Source organism: Phlebotomus papatasi, chromosome 2 (genome assembly GCF_024763615.1).
Source record: "Phlebotomus papatasi isolate M1 chromosome 2, Ppap_2.1, whole genome shotgun sequence".
In the NCBI taxonomy this organism is placed as follows: domain Eukaryota; kingdom Metazoa; phylum Arthropoda; class Insecta; order Diptera; family Psychodidae; genus Phlebotomus; species Phlebotomus papatasi.
Window position 1 is genome coordinate 9,952,162 of NC_077223.1, and position 22,938 is coordinate 9,975,099.

General features: G+C 33.1%; 1 protein-coding gene and 1 long non-coding RNA gene across 2 annotated transcripts in view; one reads left to right on the forward strand and one right to left on the reverse strand.

The window, feature by feature from the left end:
- Positions 1-22,938, forward strand: part of LOC129803714 (TWiK family of potassium channels protein 7) — a 120,893-nt gene that overhangs the window by 84,394 nt on the left and 13,561 nt on the right. Inside the window, exons 5-7 of the mRNA XM_055850469.1 lie at positions 4,776-4,839; positions 5,059-5,355; positions 19,291-19,462. Of these exons, the coding sequence (XP_055706444.1) occupies positions 4,776-4,839; positions 5,059-5,355; positions 19,291-19,462 (533 nt within the window). The remainder of the gene's footprint in view (positions 1-4,775; positions 4,840-5,058; positions 5,356-19,290; positions 19,463-22,938) is intronic.
- LOC129803716 (uncharacterized) lies at positions 9,491-12,721 on the reverse strand. Its single transcript, XR_008751891.1, has 3 exons — positions 12,415-12,721; positions 9,809-10,123; positions 9,491-9,743 (listed from the first exon to the last, which is right to left on the reverse strand). It is a non-coding gene; the product is annotated as an uncharacterized LOC129803716 (long non-coding RNA).

Here is a 22,938-nt window from a genome sequence, read left to right on the forward strand (position 1 = left end):
CAGCTTCAAATCGCTTTCCTGTAAAATTTGCCTACTGCGAGTTACTCGTTTCTTATTCTGAGCGATCGAAATGACCTATTAAATTTTGAAAAGCAATAAAATTGCTTGATATTTGGAATTTTGAGATCGTCGGGAACTGGGCTAAACCACTAGTTTGAAGACCGCTTTAAGTTCGAAAAAGAAAATTCGTCGAGTGTTCTCTGAATTCGAACATTTGGCAAAGCTGCAATGCTTTGCTACCCATTTTTATAAGTATTTTAGCCTAGACGGATATTTCGACCATATAATCCGATGATCCTTATCCAGTCTTACTGAAGGTTTTTTAAAGTCAAAGTTTTTGTATTGGTTATTAAGCTTAGGTTAATTGATATTATATGTGTTCAATATGATCTTTAAAAACTTAATTAATCATTTAAGAAGCAATTTAAAGGTGTTTCCTGCAGCTAGAGAGCTTTAAGGGTTATTAATTATTCCACTTTATTAAATATTGAGAACTGAAGGGAGTTAAGCTACAGCTAAATCGAGCTTTTGAAGGAGGCGTGGCTTAAAATATTTATGAGCTGAGCTTGTTTGAGTGTCAGTAAAAGGGGAGTGTTCAGAACACTTCGTATAAAAGTCTTCAAGGACACCCAGTGAAAGTGGACTTTAAGTTGATGATTCAGGAGTTTTCAATGCACCTGTTGAGTTCTTGGGATTTAGAAAATTTTTACAACTAGTGCAAACATTAAAGTCAAATTTAAACTAGTAAGAATTTATAAAAGTCAATAAAATTTTTTATGTCAATCAAAAGAGAATCCCTCGAATTTAAGCATTCTATTGTGAATGAGTTCATGTCGTTTTGTGGTTTTTCCTCCCTGACTCTTCGTTTTGAAAATAGTGAGAGCTGAAGGATTTCTGAGTGAATATCTCTTCCGTTCGTGGAAAGTAACCCATAAGATGGAAATACATGAATGAATTTGAATTGATCTTGCAGGAGAAATCAATCCAATTCTCACCACAGAGAGATAAGTCAAACCAAGGATGTATGTTGTGATAGAGAGTCTGGAAAATTGCGTGCAAATGGTGAAATGTATGTGTATCCCAAAGATTGAGTGGAATTTCCTCAAAAGCAGGGCTTCTGTCGATAGAACGGAGGTTCCTAATGTATTCAATTGTGGGTGGATTTTCAACCATCAGCCCATAAATAATTTATTCGTCACTTAAATAACAGACATTTGTGTTATTTGCATAATTAATGAATAAATGAAGATGGTGATGTGTGGCTGAAGCATATCGAAAGCATAGCTTTTTGATGCCATCTGAAGGGATGCGTGAATAAGGAAATTTCCATACGCATATACGGGATGGGAAATGTCTTTTAGACCTGAGTGGAAAATCCTCGTATAAGCCCAGTTTAACTATATGTCTATCAAGGGGTAACTCATACCGCAAAACCCTTGTCAATTCCTATAGAAATATTTCGCGAAACCTAAGTAACACGAGATATTAAGATATTACTGAGTAATTTTAGGTTTCTAAATATTCGAAAAACCGTAAATGTTGGTTTACAAAACTTAAAAAAACACGAAAAATCTCAGAAACTTTACTAACGAAACTTGTGAAATACGAAATTTGACTAAGGAATTCGTAAAGCCTTTTGAAACACTTTACGGACCATTTGAAAATACTTGAAAAGGCTTCGCAAAACATGTGAAACTTTAGAAATGTGAGCAGAAAATGTACAGAAACACAGACTCCTCTTGATTTTGGCAATTGTATTCCTTAATTATTTTTTTATTTGTATTCTTTTAGGTTTGAGGAGGAATGTCCTCTTCATTAGGTCTAGAAATATTACATGAGGAAACTTTAGACAACATTGTTGATTGTCATTTTCTGTTACAATCAACTGAAGTAAAATTCTTAACATCAACATTAAGGCGTTATCACACTTGCACATTAAAATTTTAATGTGATTCACATTAATTGTCGCTTGTGAGCATCCAAATATATTATTTGTGTCTTTGAGTCACTTAATATTAGGGGTTTTTCTATTTATTGATAAAGAAGTGGACTTGGCCTGCAAAAATAAGTTTAAATTTACCTAAAGCATAAATATTTTTCACATTATAAAATTAAAGAGAAAATCGCATTAATTTTTCACATTAATGCTTTAAATAAATTTATATCAAATTTTGCGGGCCAAGTCTACCTTTTTTATCAACAAATAGATCAAATTTTGAATATAAAATGATTCAAACACACAAGTTAGACATTTGGACTCTCACCAGCGACAATTAATGTGAATCATATTAAAATTTTAATGTACAAGTGTGATAACACAGTTAGAAATGTTATCTTAAATAATATGAAAAAGTTAAGGGGGTTGAATGAGTCAAAAATCCTGGAAACAGCATATTTTTTTCTTTTTTTATTTCAACTGAATAAAAAAAGAAATATTTAATTCAAGATTTTGAGAATATAAAAGTATAATTTTTAAACTATATTTTTTGAAATTTTCATTTACAAATCTTATAGAAGCAGCCATGGGGATCAAATTTTCAAAAACCTTGAAAAACTTACCTTGCGGTGGATAAGATTACTCCGGGGAAATTCATTTAAAGTCCAGAAATGAATTATTTCGTGTTAGCTGAGAGGTTATCTCGTACTTGGATTTTTGAAAAGAAATTAAATTTGGATTGTTTTGGTCATAGATGCGGGAAATGCGAGAAGATTGAAGCGAGCTAAGCTAAACCGTCGGACCTCTTCATCAGTTTGTAAAAGTGATGTGATACTTTTTATAGAGTGAATTGTTTTGTAGCCCTTCTGCCCTTTGTATCGTTTTGTCAAATTTGAGCTTATTGTAACACGTTGTAAGTGATACGTTACAGATTGCTAATAAATCCACCATACAAAAAAAAATTTGGATTGTTAGGAGATTTTAAATACAAAAAATTACCCTTTTCTGCGTATTTTATACCACGGTTCGTCTTGTAAAACTAAGTTGTGATTAAGACAATTAAAAATCTACTGCTAAAGTACGAGCTTAACTCATCAGCTAACAGGAAATATTTGGTTTTTTTGACTTTAGATGTTTTTACTTTGAGTAATCTTGTCCACAGTAAAATAAGTTTTTTCATAAACTGTCTCCTAATATCAGGTTGTAACGGCTGAATTTTTGAAATTTTGAAATGAAAATTTCATTGAAAAATATTTTTGAAATGTACATATATGTTTTCAGATCTTCAATTAATATTTTTTATTAACTTAAAAAAGTAGAAAGAATATGCTGTTTTTTTTTAGTATTTTTACCAACGTATTCCCATAAGAGGGTTGTCGGAATTATGAGGTAAAAAAATTTTTTTTTGCTTAAATCGTTTAATTAAAACTTATTAAACTATCTAACAAGGGAAATCCTCCAAATCGAAATCGAGTTGGTCGTTGTAACTTGGTGTATCCCCTAATTTGGATCCAAGGAATTCATTGGTGATAGTCCTAGATTTCAGAGATTTTCTTTGTTCAACTTATGTGGCAAGGTCAAAAAGGTCAAAAATGCGTTTTTCGTGTGAAGACGCTAGAAGATGAACAAAAAATCTCTGAAATCTAGGACTATCACCAATGAATTCCTCGGATTCAAATTAGGGGATATACCAAGTTTTATCGATCAACTCGAATTCGAGTTCGAGGACTTTCCTTGTAAGGATATGCTAATAAAATTCAGATGCCAATTTAAAGTATTTTTGAAGATTCAGAGACGGATGTATAGGAGCACAGAGCAGGTATTATTAGATTCTTTTTAAGTTGAATTACAGATTTTTCAAAAATCTTTATTTTTTGTTTTTTGTACAAAAATCTATTTAAAAGAACTCTGAAAAGAAGTTCTGATTTTATGATTTACTTTTGTTTTTCTTAGTTTATCGATTTAACTATAATATACATTTATGAAAATTGATTTTCAATTTTTTTTATGAAGTTAGAATTATGAACTACATATTTCTTAGCAATTAGGGATTGATATGATAATCTACCAAAAATTTTAACAAGTTTGGTCTTCGCTTTATCTTCAAAAAAATCTCGAAAAATAGCCGTTTTTGGCGGAGGAAGCCAAAACCCCGAACGCCAAAATCCCGGAAGTCAAAATCCCGAACGCAAAAATCCCGAAACGGCCGAAATCCCGAAAGCCAAAACCTGAAAACCTAAAATCCTGAATGTTCAAAATCCTGAAAGGGATGGAATTATATGGAGGATAATGTGTAAAATAATTTCCCAAGACACAAAAAATTTTCCTTTGCCTCCAGCAAGCCCCGGTGCAATCGTGGGAGTAGCTATGACACTTTTAAAAATTCGGGATTTTGACTTTCGGGATTTTGGCGTTCGGGATTTTGGCTTTCGGGATTTTGGATTTTGGGATTTCGGAGTTCGGGATTTTGGCTTTCGGGATTTTACCTTTCAGGATTTTGACCGGGACCCGTTTTTGGCCTTTTAATTCAGACAACCCCCTTAAGTTAGTTTCTCAAAACCTGGGAAATTCAAGTTTTATTTTGAAAATTCCAAATCAGTCGATGAATCCAGGAAACGTCTCAATATTTTTGAAAAACGCGTGTTGCTCAACAAATTAAAATCATTCAAAAGCTTTTCCTAAAATTGAGATTGATACAAGAAATGTTTTGTGGAAACCGAAAAATCATAAAAATGTTATTGAAAATAAGAATGCAACTGTGTCAGTGAAATACAGAAATGACTTACCTCTTGATTTCTATACCCATAATTAATTTTTACCCTTAATACACTCGCATCAGGTGGATTCTAATTCACATCGCTACGATGCTCTTCAGAGACACAAGGATCATTCAAAGTACGAAGGTAAGCCTTTCTACTCCATTTGCATCGCAAATTTTATTCAATTTGATTAAATTAGATTTGTTGTCATCAATGCTTTTGAACAGAGTTTTTATAATAATTATACTATTATTTAAATCGCAAAAACAATTTTTGCGTCCACTGCCGTCTTAGCTTTTTTCTATAGAGCAATTTAATGCGATGGATATAAGTTAATTAACATTTTTATCCTTCTTTTTCTAGAATCTTGCCATCTTATACGGAATTCACCGAGTAAGACAGTCAATAATTCACCACATTCATCGCCAATGAAGAGCTTCCAAGCACCCCAGCAGATGACACAGTATCATCCACCAACAAGTGGGACAATCGGTGGGAATTCCGTGGTTTTCTTCCCGACAAACACCCTCCAGTGTCAGTCGCACTTTGGTGGAAATCCCCAGATTCCGGTTAAATATCACGGAATGATGCAGATTCATCAAACCACACAATTTGGAGCACCAAATTCCTCCCCAACCCTTCACACGGCAACAGTTCATGGTGAGTTTTGGCCTTCTTTTAACATTCCTCCCACCCCTAACCCCAATTTATCCGGAAACTTCCCCTATTTGTGGGAAAAGTGAAAAAGGCTTTTCATGTTCCATGAATTCTGGTCAGGAAGCTTCGAAAATCGATGGATTCTTTCCAAAAATATTCTTCCTGCGAAATCGATATTGAGAAGAGGAATTCACCAAAACTTTTCCATGATATAAAATTCCGTATAGCGTAGAAGTTTGTGAAAATTAATAAATTTATAGGGATTTAAAGAACATAACATATTAACATAACATAATTAAAAGGTTTCCAGTATTTTTTTCAAAGTTCTCGACATTGTTAACGGACTTTACAGTCATTGAGCTGTAACAATTAAATTTTGGCAATACAGTATCAATAGCTATGTTGTGTTTATTCAATATTTTTAATAAATTCAGCTTTCAAATCTCTATACAACATACAATTAGTGGATACGTTCATAAATATTTTATTGTGCATCATGAGTGGAATATTATCAACATTACAAAAGCAGTTATAAACTTATGAATGGGAGTGCAATTGAGATAACTACAGTAGATAAATTCAGCATAACAATTTTAGTAATTCAATTAACATTATCACGATATTAATGCAGTTATTTTATTTATTTCGGAGGGAGAAAATTACCATTTTTATTTAATATTCAAGAACTTAATTTACGGGAAAGTACATATTTTATTTTAAAATGGTGAATTTCTTTAAGTATTAAAAGCACAAAACTTTCCAGTAAACATTTTTAGAGTTTATGATCAAATAATTTAAATTAGGAAATTATAGGGGAGACTGGGGCAAAAAGTCACAAATCGAAAAATTCAAAATTCAATATCTTCCAAGGTAAAAAAGATAGCTGCTCAATTTTTTTCTATAGATAGCCTCCATAGACTGTCTTCAATGTCGTAAGTTTCTTAGAATTCAAACAAGGAATTTAGAAAATAAAAAATATCGAAATTTTTAGCCCTATTTTTGAAATATTTTCCTTGCAGAAGATAACAATTATTACCTACTTATTTTCCAAAATTGATGCACTGATGAATATTTCCTAAATAATTTGAATTTTTTGAATACGAATCCGCTATCTATTTTAGAATTTCGCAAAAGTTCTTTTCTCCAGAAATCCTTTTATTAAAAATGGCCACTTGGGGTAAAAAGTAACAAAATGTATAGAGCAAAAAGTAACAAAAAAGCGAAACAATTTCTGATATCTCACGGCGAAAAGAAACGTCATTATCATGTCTCGCCACTTGTTGTTTGCATTGGTCAAACGATCTGCAGTCTTTTGTGTATGTTTTTTTTTTCTAAAACAGCTTGAAAAGCGCTTTTCTCATTTTCTCACTTCGTCAGTTAAATCAGCATTTATCGTAACTTCATTTTTGCGATTTTGAGATATATGCATATTTGGAATCAGCGTAATTTTGTTTATTAAACGCACTTGTGAAAAAGAAACTTTTATAAGCCCAATAAAAATTATTTTAAACAAAAATTATCGTAAGTGCCCTTAATTAACAAAAATTTATCAGAATTTGTCGTAACTTCCATTTTTAGGGAAGTTACGACAAATTTCCATACAAAATTTTCAATAATCAGCATTTGCCGTAACTTCTTTTGCTTACTTGCGTGGCTTGTAATTTGCAGCAAAATTGCTATATTTCTCAATAAAACGTTAATAAACTCTTCGAAATATCGAAAGACAGTGCGAATAGTGTAACATGAAATCATTTTAATTCAATATTTGCGAGAAAAAAGTGAGAAAAATCCCTACCCATCTGTCATTAATTCAAAACAAAACAAGCGACGTGGCGCACAAAATTTATTCAATAAAACTTATAAAATAAAAGCTTTTAGGGACAAGGACCACAGTTTAATTGACTAATTTAGTGAAATAAAGGCACTCATTAACACTAGAGTAATTAAAATTGATATAATGTGTTTTTGAAAATTGTCGTAACTTCCAGAATCTTCATACATTGGAAGCACCCCCCCGAGACTTAGAAGTTTCAGTGTGAGTTCTTCTTTAATCTTATTTCAAATATTTTCGTTATTTTTTAAGTACCTGTAAGGTACCCCCTTATTCATCAGAGATGGCGCTTTAACAGAGTTGTAATTAGGGGTAAAATATTTTTGTATTTAATTTTACTTAATTTTTTTTACTCAGTGTTTTTAGTTTATTAGAATTATGTTAGAATATAACCTAAAATGACTCCATTTTGCTAGGAATATTTTCCCACTTTCTTTGTTTCGTTTAGGATTATTAACCCTCTAACAGTGTTATCTTTAATATGCGAAAAAAAGTTGTAAGGAAATGTTTTCTAGGATATTTATGAGCCAATAAAGTAAAAAAAATCATCCATTCTTTATTATCTCTTTTAGTTTAGACGCTAGGTGAGAAAATATTTAAAAAAAAATGAAACTCTTTTTGCTTTTAAAATTCACATTTTTACTTTTTTCAAAATTTTTCAAATAAAATATACAATGTAGAATGACATATCTTTAACTCTTTCGTCTCCTTCGGGACTATGGGTACCCATGGAAGCAACAATTTTTTTAGACTATCTAGAATCGATAAAAATCTGATTCTTCTGGATAATTACAAACTATAAAGATGTCCAAATCTAGGATATTTTTTGCAGGATCCTAATTAACTCCTGAGCTTAGATATTTTTGGTCAAAAATCGTGAATTTTCGATTTTCTGCTTCCTTGCAGATATTGTGACTTTTTTGATATTTCTAGACCAGAATAAGGAAAAACCTCTCGGGGCCAATAAGTATGATAACTAGCAATTACAGATTGCATAAATTCGAAAAATATTTCTTTCTTAAATTTTCAAAAAACTTGTTCAAACTTTATGGGTACTCTCGTCCACAAAACTCTAGAGGTCAAATGTAAGGTTATCCCGCCAATGCCTGCCATTTGCTTTTTGACACCAACCTTTTATCAAAATTCCAAGCGGGAACTACTTTTTTGCCAATATGGCTGATAATTTTGACATTTGGCAGCGAGGCAGATTGCTTTCGGGGAAGTTTCTCCTATTCTTCCGGATTTTGGTGAATTCTGTTTGTCCAAGAAGTGTTTTTTTGGCTCTTGAGAAAGCTTAATATGTCTACAATAACTTCGTGTTGAAGGAAATGTGTTTTAAAGTGTTATTATGTGAAATATTTTGAGGAATCTGTTGGCAAGCAGAAACTTGGTGTCTTCTTGACCACTTCCTGGACATCCCACAAGATACTGGTCAATAATTCTTCTTGTTTTAGTGATCAACATTGTAAAGGAGTCATTTAACATGCAAAAACAATTCACAAAATTGATATTATTGGCTTTTGGAAAATTGAAGTTTGTCTCCTTTTCGCTCTTTTGGGGACGAGAGTACCCATGAGTTTTCCAATTTCCCAGAGGCGGACAAAATTCTTTCTCTACAAAAGTATCATATTTGATCACTAAGACTTACAATAAAGTGAGTTTTACTGAAATTCGTTCGCTGGATATGTTGTGGTTCGGAAAGAGTTAAGTAAAAAATAAATTTATTTTACTCAGATAACTTTAAACCGGTATTTTTCTTGGAATTAGAAATGAGTTTGTTCTGTACAAATATTTTTTGTTGCTTTTCTCTGACGTGTCACACAAAACTGGGGATAGCAACTAAACGAAGTCAAAATGAGATCAAACTTTCAAAAGATGTTAGTATACCGAGGACATTATAGCACTTTTAAATAAATTGTAATCGCAGTAAATGTGATTTTTGTGAAGATCGTCTCGAGAGGTCTTACCAGTTAGAGGGTTAAAGTGGCGATAAATTATTATGGAACGCATATGAAATTACAAAAATAGGGCATTGCTTTTTAACCAAAGTTTAAATATCAGCATGAAGTGTTACGTTTACTGTAATGCTAACGAAGTACAAAATCAGTGATATTATAATCGATAAATAGAATCATAGTTTGTTTGTTTATCAAAATACTTACATTTACCCAGAAGTTTTGTCAAATTGCAAAAACCTAGGCGAATCTGAAGCACGAATCATTATGTGGATCCAGCATGACACAGAATTTAAATATTTTGTCAAAAACTTGAAAATTAGGTTTGAGTAGGGTATAAAAGAGACTTTCTAATAGACAGTAAATTTATTTTAAAAATAGATTTTAATAAATACATTGCTTTTTATAATTATTCTGAACAATTGAATGCCTTTCAAGCTTAAGTCCATCTAATAGAATTTGTTTCTATAACACAAATCAGCAAAACACAAATGATATATTCATATGCCTTTTACCAGGATCTCTTATACCGTATGATATTGCATACAATCCATTCTGATGGTCTGTTACCACTTGAAATAAAAAGATGCTGTTCATCGTGACATCTGAGGAAAGAAACGATCACACTTAATTAGTGGTGCGTATTGCTTTCCATCAAAAGATGTGGTACCAATGTATTGTAGTAGGACTGTTGAGCCTAGAGGAGTTGGGGAGAAAGCCCGTCTCGACAAAGACTCTTCTAAGCCAACAGTACCAATCATTGTCCAGTTGGGGTGTAACTTTGAGAGGTGTTGTAACCACAGCTAACTTCAAGTGACGATATCGCTCAGTCGGTCTTCACCAGTGAAGTGGGGAGGACGCCAGATTCGTGGCTCTTTTTGAATGGGCAATGGGGGTTCACTTCCGGAGATTAGCGATGAAGGGTGCTCTAGCATGTTCTGGTGTGGACCCGTAGCAATTTTTGCTGCGGTTTCATACCTGGAAACTTAAGATTGTTTACAATAATTTTCCAATCAGTATCCAAAAATAATGAATTATCCAATTTTCAATTTATTTTTTTTTTAAATTCAAGTCAATTTAATTTCATCTCATTTCGTCTTTTTACTACCCTTCCCATGCGTCCATCGCCGTCTTAGCGTTTATTCCAGCTTCCAGGACTAAACAACAATGTCATTGTTAAAGCTGCATTGGAAATAAGCCAGACATAATTGAGAGAGAAGAAAAACCACTTCCAAGCCAAATGCTTTTTAGAAAAGTGGCAAAGTTTCCAATGCTGAAAAGCTCGAACTTGTGACTAAGATTCTAATTCCTCAAAAGTACTTTGAGATCATTTACCAGTTTACAACCAACCGATTTATTATGCACCTAGAGTCGCCCAAAAAAAATTACAGAGACACAATACAATTTCGAATAAAATTGTATTATTGGTTATTGGTGGGTATTGGTTATTATTGAGTTATTGGTTCATAACCGGTTTACGTACTACCGATATGTAACCAATTGATACCGGTTTTTTTTGTCAGAAATTGAAAGACTTTCAACGAGCCCTCACATGAACCCCTTTGGTTGGGAAATATGCTCTCTGGAGCCATTTAGACCTTTGATCTTGGAAATCGTCTGAAAAAATGGCCCGCGGGACAGGTTTTTACTTTTCTCTCTGTGGAGTTCGAAAAAGGTGTGTCTAATTGAGGTTCTTAACAATCTCACCTACTATTTCTATATTCGGGAATTCTTAAAAGAGACAAAGCAATCATGTTGAGTGGATAGTTTTCGGAAACAAACCTAAATATATATTGTATGAATTTGAGAAGATTATGGAGTAAAAATTATATCTTCTGTGACGATTGATAGTAATTATTTAAAAAAGCAGGACCGAAAATTTTAACGCTTGTACTTCGAGGGCTTCACTTTAGAGTCACTTTCCTAAATAATATCTTCTGGCCAGACGTCGAGGCTGCATATAGCTTTATTTTTGTTCAAAAGTGAAGCTGAGAGCTTCAGGCGACTTGCTTACACTTCTCGCATCTGAGATCTAAGAGAAAATTTTCAAAAAAAAAAAAATCAAAAACTTGTAAAAATCCGGCCTTTTTCTTTATAGTTTCTTTAACCCGAATTGTTTTTATTTCTTGTAATAAAAAATAGGTGTGATTAGAAGGAATCACACCTATTACTAAATATATATTTAGAAATTTACCACTTTAAATGAATGGATATATAAAAAAGTACTCAAACGGTCTATTTTTGACAAATATCAATAACATTGATTTTTAAGAAATAAATTTCAGTAAAAGCGAAATGTTTCTAAAAACTTACTTATCTCACAAAAGAATTAGCAGTCTTGTTTTAAAACTAAAACTCTTCGTTATATATAAACTTAAAGATGAGATCCTGATTGAGAGGGCTCAAAAATCGATATTTTATTGGCCTTACTGATAATAGTTTCCTTTAGAATTGTACATCACAAATTTTAAAGTAATATCTATATATTTTTTCAAAATTACGCTTCTGAGAAACTCAGTATGGCCCTAGAAAAGCTCAAAAGAAAAAAAAACTAATTGATCGATCGAGTTGCTTACAAAACCATTTGAAATACTATAAAAACTCTTCAGTGAATGTGAACTAAAAACATTTAGAAAAAATGTTTTTGTCGATCGATGTTTTTTGTTATATATGAAAAACTAAAAAATTTAATTTTGAGTTAATTAATTTGATCCACATTGAGGCGAATTAATATTATTTAATTTTTTTAATATCTTAGTCCAGTAGTTTTTCTCTAATCACTAAAAACAACACTTTAATTATTTGTGAAGCAGATTTCTGTAAATGATTTTTAATCTTGCTCTTCTAATATTTTGAATATTACAAACTCACGTATAAGGTTTATGAATAAATTTGTAATTTAAGTGGCAAAAGAAAAAAAATTGATTAACGAGGGTTTGAATTGAATTGCTTGCCCCCCCCCCCACGCTCCCGACTAAATCGAAGTTACACGTAAGCTGAATAGAAACAAATGAAGAATGTCACAAAATGAATTAAGGAAAGTTTATCACTATTAAAAAATACAACAGACTTCTTGCGACCCCTAATTCGTCTCTGGGCACAAAAAACTTTTTGCCGATTTCGCAAAATTTGACCAAGTTTCCCATGTTCTCTCTCACTATATTTTTTGTGTACATTTACAATTCTTATACCAATAAAAGCCCTATTTATCTGACGTATTATGAGCCAAATCATTAGGGTAAGCACGTATTAATAAAAAACATATTGGCACAATACCTGTGGAATGACACCTCCAGAGAATTTCGCTGGTCGCCGTTGATGCAATTTTTCACAAATACACCTATTTTTTCTCACTTTGCAGCACAAAGAAATATATTCAAGAGTTTTTACACACCTTTTCACTGGGTTTTACGGGACTTTCTTCAATATTTTCCCGATTTTTCCACAAGAACTGCGCAAGTTAATTCGAGGAAATTGCTTCGCGTGGGAACTGTCAGAAGAGGTTTTGATTGTTTTTCCGCCAGATTCGCTAGTAGTTCGCTACTAGTTCTTCGCGCAACCGCTCGCGCCGCCCTCACGCTCGATTTTTGAATTCTCTATAGAGAATTTGCTAAAATAACGACATTGACAGGGGGGTGATTGGAAGTTACGGCTTTACAAACGATGGAAGTTACGATAAAATATTATTGTGTTTCTTCTAACATATTTCTTAATATTGCAGCTTTTAAATAATTTTATAAAGATTTTATCGAGTTAACTTACAGTTTATTAGTGCCACTTTCATTATTTTGACCCAAAAGTATCGCATTCGGGGCTCATTTTTAAGAAAAAATAATATTGAACTGAAAATTTCGTCTCCTGAAAAGTTGTCAAAACGAAGTTACGACAAATGCTGATTTAACTGACGACTTTTCTCGCAGAGAAAACACCGTTTACAAAGGTGTAGATGAATAAACTTTCTATGAAAATATGTCCTCTAGGTATTTTTTTCAAATTTACGGAAGCCTGTAATGAAGCGAATCAAAATGTGATAATACCGATAATACCCAATGTCTGGTACAATTTGCCCTAGCATTTTTGAGAATAGTCACAAAATTACCTTTTAGAAATCGGTTCGATAAACATATTTCCTTACAAAATAGAGGAAAATTACTTTCACAAAGTTGTAGAGCGGTAAATTTCCTATAAAACTGCGCTAATTAGAAATTTTTGAAGCGCTCGAGTAGCTTGTAAAAAAATAAAATATCAGTTTTGTGACTTTTTGCCCCAGTCTCCCCTAATGATTAAACTATATTTCCATCAGTTTCCCACTAAGTCGTCTATCGACTTAAGTCGTAAGTCAATCTAAGGCATGAGCGATGAGCCCCCTGGTGGAAAGTTTAGTCAATCCATATGGGTAGCCCTGAAGAACTGATACAACACTGATACTGCTCTAAAAAATAACTAGATCTAAATATGCGTAAAGGTTCCTTCTTTGCTCCTTAGGAAGCAATTAGAACAATTAGTTTATCAGATTAACTCTTATGAAAAGAAAAGGTAATAGTTTAAAAAAAATCTCTGCAAGTACAACATGAAAAAGAATTACCCTTTCCACAAGTTTAATCACAGATTAACCTTGCTTTGAAAACTCCTTTTTGATAGTCCCAATTAAACAATTGGGAAGACCCCAAAGAGCCCTTTTGTGTCCAATTTCATCCCAGTTGATTTTGAATGTTTATCTTGTACAGCTTCAATTAGTGAAATACTCTCTTTGCTAATTGATCATATCGACAAAGGAGAAATTTTATCGTATCTCATGTGACGCAAAGCATAGGGCATATAGATTGCAATGTCAAAATCATTAAAATTGATCCACAAAGGCTAAAAGCTACATCCATCATGCAATTGATCCCTCAATGGGATTTTCTAATCAAATACCATTGTGAAGTCATGGTATTTGTCTCAAGTTAATAGGAATTCTGGGATGAAGCATTATGCAACTTCTCAAATTTCATACATTGACGGACAACAAGCAAAGTTTTGTGTAACTCAACAGATTTGTAATTACAATAATGGAGGTATTGTCTAAAATTAGTATGCAAATTGAATGGCTTTTTGCGGAAAGAGCAGTAAAATTTTGTTTATTTGGGTTGAAACAGGAGCCTATTTAGCTGACATGGACAAACTATAATATTGCCACTAATCACAGCTTTCGCATTTTCACTGTTTAATTCCCGTGCTAAAATTAGTAAGTAATACTATATCGCTCATTTGATATCACAGGAGCATATGTGATTTGCTTAACTTTGGGTGACAACTTTGACTTTACTTTTAAATTATGGAAAACATGTTTGAATCCGACTATCCGACTGATAAATATCTTAATGTATAAGAAAGGAGTTAATTACTAAGAATAAATAAGAATTAGCTCAAAATTATTTATAAAAAAAAAACTCTAACACCTCACTGTTTAAGACTGTACGTGGCTAATTCTGTCCCGGTCTCCTCTATCTGCTTGTTTTTAAATTTAAATTTAGAAAATCAATGAATGCTATCTTAGTTTCTTCTCTTAACCCATTCCTTACCATTGTATTATACATCATACGCAAATTGAGTGATTTTAGATGATTTCTTCCCGGGCAATTTTAATCCGAATTGCTGTCGGGAATGGATTTTTAGTAATTTTAGTTCTTCAATTTCTTGAGAAAAATGGTCCGATAGAGATGGGAATACATTTTGTTATTGTTTTCTTGCTTCGCGGAAGGTCATGCAAAATTTTTGCTCAAAATGGCGGACAGAAAATACGACATCCCTTCGAATTTGTTAAAATTGGCCTCTTTCCTCTTTCCTGATTTGAATTCTAGTTGCCAATTTGTTTTCTAGGATAGTTCCACTATCTAAAGCAATAGAGTTTGTAATAAATTAATGCACAGAATTTAAATTCAGCGACCGTTAAGACGTGTGTTTAACAGGAGCTCCCCGCGCCCCCATGAAAGGTAAATTTTTTTTTCTTTTCGCAAAATTCATCTATTGTCTGTAGGAAACTAATCCCAAAATATGAACATTCTATCACAAGTATTTCTGGTACATTGACTGAATGGGTTAATAACGTTTATAAGGGACGTGATATTAAATGAAATTTGTGATTATGGCTATTTGTGAATAAAGAGGCGTGTCTTAAATTTGTTTTTGGGTGGAGCCTATTCAGAAACTTTAATTCCACACCCGTATCTGTGGGAATCAAAACGTTACACTTATCAAAAGAGATTTCTAAATGTTTTCCTCTCTATCGTAATATTTGCTGAATTTTGCTTGCCAACTAGAGACAGGCTTAGGTGAGTAAAATATGATTTAAAATTGAATGGTTTGGAATTCAACGTGAGTTATACAACCCTCTTCACATAGAAAATACCATCCAGGAAGAGGAAATACACGTGAAATGTCGGAAGTTACACAATTCGAAAAGTTTGTCTCTATAGAAAAGTCTTGGACCATTGTCTCATGCTGAAAGATGAAATTTAATAGAGTTCTGTATGATGCTTCGATGAGATTTATCTTCAAGAAAATTGAGAAAATTTAATTATTTGGCATGTTCTATTTAAGTTGGGAACAACTTTTGTTATTTTGAAGATGCACATTTATTTTCTTTTTCAATAAAATTTAATTTTTATGTTATGTTTCTGTGGAAAAGCAGAAAACATTAAATATTAGAGATAATCTTAAATGTCTGAAAAGCCTGTTTGATTCTATAATTTAAATTACATGTATTCCACCGTAATGGATTTAACAAATCAATGAATCGTTTTAATTTGGCCTTTGACGTTCAACTTTGTTGGACAGAGTAATTATGTTATTATGCGATAAATTAATAATTCCTATATGCTGGGACGAGTTTATTAACCGAGACAGTAGTGTAACGTTTTCAAAGTGTCAATGATATGTGATAATACTTAAAAAGCATCCGCAATAAGCCTTAAAAGTATCTCACTGTAATTTAAGTAAAATTTCCCACAATTTTCTTAACAACAACATAAACACATTGTCTCATCAACACTTGAGTTTTCCGGGAAAGAATGCTTTCAGCGGTTGTTAACCCTTTCACAACTCCGGCGGTATTATATTTTAACTCACATAAGACTTTCTTTTGAATTATTTTGTTCATTGTCTAATTTTTTTTTAACATAAAAATGAAAATAATGGAGCTATTCCAATGCAAAATGAGAACGGGAAATCTCTCCCCTGAACATTTTTTTTAACACATGGCTGTTCTTAAGTGCTTCTGCATTATCGACTTTTCTTTGTGTTGGTTCCTGTCTCAACTGATTTTCTTAGTACCTACTTGCTGTGTTCTAAAACCACCAAACAGTCTTGACAAGAACCTACATAAAGAAAAGTCGATAATGCAGAAGTACTTGAAAATAGTGAAGTGCTAAAAAAAATATTCATTTTCCATTGGAATAACACCATAATCCTCTCGTTCAGCAATAATCTTCCCGATTTGATTCGAAGGTATATCAGAGGGAACTTACCTAAAAATCCGTTGTAAGTTCAAACGTTTAAACTTTAAACCGGCGAGTTACACAAAAGCGAGTAAGTTCATCAAAAGAAAATTTATAACTACACAAAAATTATAACATTTAAAACTACATAAAAATTCACTTTTTCCAGCAAAAATTTACACACTCTTGTTGATATTTTTGACGTTTGAAGTGTCAAGAATACAAAAATTCGAAATGTTAGAACAATCAGCGCCAAAGCGGCGAATACGTGAACTTGCAATTTAGGTTTCCGGTAGATTTTCGAATGTTTGGCTTGGTTTTGGTGGTGCATTGTCTCTTCGAAAGGTTATTACTAAACGGAACCAAGAATTAACGGAAAACACTAGACCTTTCTTGACTTTCGCAATTTTATTCTTTACGACGATTCGAGGATGAATGTCCTCTTCATCAGGTATCGAATTTTATTAGGAAAATCACGTACAAGCGGGAAATGGTTACACTTTTTTGGATTTGGATCACAGATTGCACTTTTAAGTTCACCATTCGACTGATCGACACAGAAATTCTGTGTCGATCAGTCGCCTGTACGTGATTTTCCCAACAAAATTCGATACCTGATGAAGAGGACATTCATCCTCGAAACGTCGTAAAAAATAAAATTGTGAAAGTTAAGAAAGGTCTAGTGTTTTCCGTCAATTCTTGCTACACCCCATCGGACCGAAATTCTTCACATAAACGGAACCAATGTGAAACGGAATTAAATTTGCTGCTAAAATTCGTAAGGGGGCGTGGCTTATTTATTCGAAGACGATTACCTTCATGTTTTTCTTAAGTTAAAAACAACAATAACGGATTTCTTTGACTCATCTAACAGTAATGTTTTAATACCTACATTATTCTTAAGTACAATACGTAGATATATTTAAACATACATTGCTCCATAACACTTTAAAGAGGCGTCACTTAAAATTCTATAATTGCCTTAACTTACGGAAAAAGTCGAATATTATTCTCCAATAATTATTAGTTTAAAGATATTTTTTATTTTTTTGAATACAGTACTTATTCAGGAAAATCGGTAAAGAATTATAAAAGGGGTGGCAAAGCGTCCCCGGCTTTGCTAAATGCTCGAACTCATGTTTAGATGCTATACCTCAAAAGTACTTCTGCATTATTTTACCATATACCGGTTCTCAACCGATTTGAACTGATTAATAGAACATTCTAAAGTTCCTCCGATTTTTTTTTAAAGTATTAGAATTGATTTACGGATAAAAATTAGTTATCGGCTGTGAACCGATTCAGTTTTATCGGAAATTTCAAGACCTTTCCAGCAAAAACATAATCCCATTCGCCTGATAAATGTGCTCTCCAGAGTATTTTTTAACCTTTGACCTTGAAAATCCGTTATTAGGAATGATTCAACGGTATTTTCACACATGGTCAATTGTCGGCCTGGGTAATCTCTAAAACGTATCTAAAAATGAAAAAAATCGCACGACGCGTTTTCCATTGCAGCAATCCCAAAAAAAAACATGGTATTGTCGGGGAAGGGGCGGGGTGGATGAAATATGAGTACAGTAGACTATTTCAAATTCGGGCATTTTGGACCGAAATGTCAGCTGAATTAGAGAGAAATTCGGGCAACATACTTTTTGAAATGCAACGATTTTTATTCCTCTGCATACACATTGAGTTTACACACTCATATATATCGTAAATTGCATGAAAATCTCTTAATAATACAAAATAACATCAAAACTAAGACAAACCATTTGATAATCATAATCAAACTTGAAAAATGACAACAAACTTTTTTCAAATGTAACCGCTGCCCGAATTAAAAAGTAGCCCGATCTTAAAAGAGCCGAATTAGCGAGAGTCTACTGTAGCATGTAAACGATCCTTGGTCGACTTATAGGGGGTCCCCTCAAGGTTTCAAGTTACTATCTCTAACCGATTGGCCTCTAGAGCTGCCGACAGCTGGACGGACAGACAGAAGGCGGTCCTGGGCGATCTACGATGAGCAGATTCTTACAATACGGGAACTTTGAAATGATTACGCTGTAGTAAAAATAAAAATGTCTCGATGCGATTAATAATAAGATGGTTCTTGTGTATCAAAAAAGCATACCTTAAAATTTCTTAACAGCATCTTTTTTTAAAAATAACCGAAATTTGTCATAAATTGCAGAAGCAATAAAAATATTTTGCTAATCCTTGTAAGTCTTTTTGTCTCTTATATTTCAAATCAAGAGCTTTTATCCTGGCAATTTGACTTTCCAGACTCCTCATCTCTGTCCGTGAAAGGGTTAAAGCTTAGTTTGAATCTGCAGTTGTGGGAGGGAGGTCGTTTTCTGCACTCTCAGCCCCCCGAGATGTGGGTGCTTTTTGTGTCTTTTGCTCCCCCCACAATCTCTTCTGTGGTATCATATCACAAAAGGGACACCCTTTGGAGGGGCGGAGGTGGGTCATAAATATTGTGGTGAAATTCATAGCATAAGCTGAAAATGTTCTACTCAAGCTTCCCTTTTTCTGAAAAGTAACATGAAGAATATCATGAAAATGAATGTGTCTTCCATTTCATTTATTTATTCATATCGCAGTAGCAATAAAATGCTGGGGTGTTTTTGGTATGGTCGGTAGTTAAAAGGAATATGTTTGTTCTTTCCAGGACTCGGAAGGAGTAAGTTTGTGCCGAAACCACTGCCACAGGAGATAAATATGTTGCTGGCGGAATGCGACATTAACTATCCGCAGTCCGGAGCTGATGTTTCTCCACAGAAATACCCCAATGGGCGGATGGAGTCTGTGGATGAGGATGATGATGAGGAGACTAAGAGTGGGTAAGTTGGTGAAATTGTACAAAATTTACCTTAAATATATATATATGCACTCCCAATTATGTTTGTAAAGTCAAATTTACCAAGTGCAAAGTGGTTGACTTGGGAAAATCTAATCTTGTACGGAAAACCTTAAAAAAAAGACTGGTATTTCAAAGACAAACTAAAAGTAGATGTTATACAAGCCACGTTCAAGAGAACGTCTTAAATATTCAAAAGATTGAGAATGTACGACGTGTAGAGTTTAAAGTGATTAGGCTTCCTTCTGTTATTATTGCATAAAAAATTATACGCTTGAGTCCAAGTTTTTTTTTTTAATAAAAGTGATAGAAAATCATTCCAGAATGGGGGAATCAGTGGCGCAATAGGTAAGAGCGTTGGCTATTGGGCGGATAGATTCCCCGGCTTGACTGTTTTGACCAGGGGCATGTCATTTCCTATGTTTCCCATATGTTTCTAGCGAGCCGAAAAAACTTTTGTGTTTATTAGCTGTTTTCTGTCATTGTAGAACGAATTAGCAAAAAATACTAATACAAAATAAAAGACAATTTAATAACGAGGAGGCAACCGAAAACCGTAAATTGGCAACCTACGTAGTTTTGAAGATACAGTAGAGTCTCCTAAATTCGAACGCTCGGGGGGTATTTTTGACATTTCTCAGCTCCCAAATTCGAACGATTTTTTCAAAACTAACGAAATTTGTGTGAGATTAAATTGTACTTTGAATTAAATTCCCGTACTTTCTCGCAAGTCTTAGTGGTAACATACTTCCTTTTCATTTTACACGACCATAATGTATGTAAATATTCAGGAAGAAGCACATAAATATGATTTTCATTCACCAAGAATACGAACTTTCTAACATAACCTCACAATTGACAATTTGAATCCAAACAGCGTTCGAATTTGAGAGATTCAGATTTGAGAGACTCTACTGTATCTCGTGAAATGTGTACGAAAACAGGGAAGAAAATACACTAAAATAGGTCGCATTTTTCAGAGCTAATGTCACTCTCCTGGTTTTGACTGTATTGTGAGTTTGAGTTGCGCCAGGTGCAAAGATCTGAATGTACAGAAAAAGACATTTTGGGAAGTCGTTCCTAGGCAGTCTACAATGGATTTAACAGATTCTTTCAACACGGGATATGACATGACATTGTAAAATGATTACCTTGTAATACAAATATCTCAATACGATTAATAATAATAATTCCAGTTTGCAAAAATAGAACTTGTCGCGCAATGCTCGTATTCGTAACTTTTTTGACTTGCCTCCCAAATTCGTTAGGGGAGGCCAGGGATGTTTGGGATAAAGGTAGTTTGAGACTAGGCGATTTTTTCGTTGATTATTCAAATTAATCAACTACATAATCGTCAGCGATATTAAGATGTATCTCGACAATAAGAATGGATCTATTCAGTTTTGTCATTTAGATTCTACAAGCAATTCCTTAAAAATTGATAAAAATAGAAACCTTGTGATGTCTCAGTTTTTCCCTTTGTATAGGGGGATCGGGGCAGATATAGCCACGGAAAGAATTCGATATTGTGGTCTTATAGTTCATAGAAATAATATTGAGCAAACAACTCTTTATGCAGAATAATTGGCTCTCTTTCTATTCATTGAAATATATATTTATCATTCTAATTTAAACAATTTTTTCCAAAATTATAATAAAAAAAAGTTTTTTTCGCTGGAATTTTCTGCCAAAGTCTTCTTATTCAAGATTTTGCTTCATCATCGGCTTTGTAGAGTATCTTGGGAAAATATTTTCAAAAAAATTTATGCTGCGTACTTTTATATACTTAAACTTTTTATATGCCAAGCGGTATTAAGGCACGAAGATGTTTGGGGCGTTTCTGAGGTTATTATTGAGATGGAGAAATTCGGTGAAATCCTAGATGGCGCAAATATCGTTTTAATGTCAAAACAAGAGAAACAGAAAGATTCCTAAGTAAAATTAGAAATTTAATGTGGTTTTATATTGCTCAAATGTGCGGAAAATAAAAAAGAGATAAGAAAAGTGTCTATATGATAGACAGCTGTTAATTTAGATTAAAAATAAACTGGAATGAGGATTGAAAAGCATCAGGAAGACAACAATGTTTTCCGGATGTATTACGGTGTTGAAAAAACGTCTCTGGAAAGAAGACTAAAGGGATTTAGAGTGTAATTTACAGACGGGATTGTTCCCGAGAAAATACTTCACCCAGTGCTGAAGCTTCTTATCGTCAGAAATACCGAATTATCTCAGAAAAACCGTGTCCCGAACATCCCCTTTTTTGCCCCACTGTGCCCCGGATTGATGATGTTGGCGACTAAACGATTTCCAAGAAGTTGAATTTTTTAATCAGTATCATTTTTTGGATTTTTGAAAAAATGGATGAAAAGCAAAATACGATAAAGTGTTACAAACATCTCCGGTCTCCCCTATATTTTTTTATTCAAAAGAATTCCTTATCTCTACATTATGGTGTTTACGAATTCAAAACGTAGTTTTTCTCTTTTTTTCACCAATATTTTATGGTTAGAGATTCACAATCGATTTGAACCAAATCACAAATTGCTTGGAGTAAAATTGAATTTTGGTTATGATTTATTAAATGAAGTAAATATACTCAAATTTGCCGTGCTTTGTCTTAGTTCTGATGTGTTTTTGCATTATTACGGGATTTTCAAAAAAAATTACCATAAATATGAGTATGTAAAGTCAATATGTGTATGCAGATGAATAAAAAATCGTTGGACTTCAAAAAATTTGTCGCCCGAATTTCTCTCTAATTCGGTTGACATTTCGGTCCGAAATGCCCGAATTTGACAAAGTCTACTGTATTTCGAAAACTTGTGATGTTTTTGAAAGGAGTACAAGGAGTTCCGCCTTAAGTGAAAACAGATTGAAAGAATTTGATATGAATTGCCTACTATTGGGAGCTCATTTATAAAATTATTTTTGAAATGTCCCTAAATGTATGCAAAATTTTCAATGCGGTAATTTTGAAATACATTTATTATGAACCGTTGGTGTTGAAAGTAGGCTGAAAATTTGGCGCTGGTACATCGCGGCATTTTCGTGACTTATTTCAAAGACCTCTTCTGTGGGTACGCTCTGTGTCACTGGAGTGAATTCGCGGGTATTTTTTCAATTCCGAGAATTCCTTTGAAAGCGGAACACCCTGTATTTCATTAAATTTTGATATATTATTATTTTATAATGAAAATTTGAAGGAAAGATAAGGTGAATATGCCTCTTCTATTTTTTCTAATAGTTGAGTACTTTATTACTTAGTGTATTTAAATTAATACACTATGCACAAACTTACATATATATTCTTATTGATAAGTAGATACCTCAAGATTTATTTCATTTTAAAATGCACAATTTAAAACATTTGCAGTTGACAGACTTGAATTAAGAATTTGTATTTCAGCAGCATGGAGATTTTTCTTTCTTTTCCCTGTTTTCCGTTGCAATGTTTTC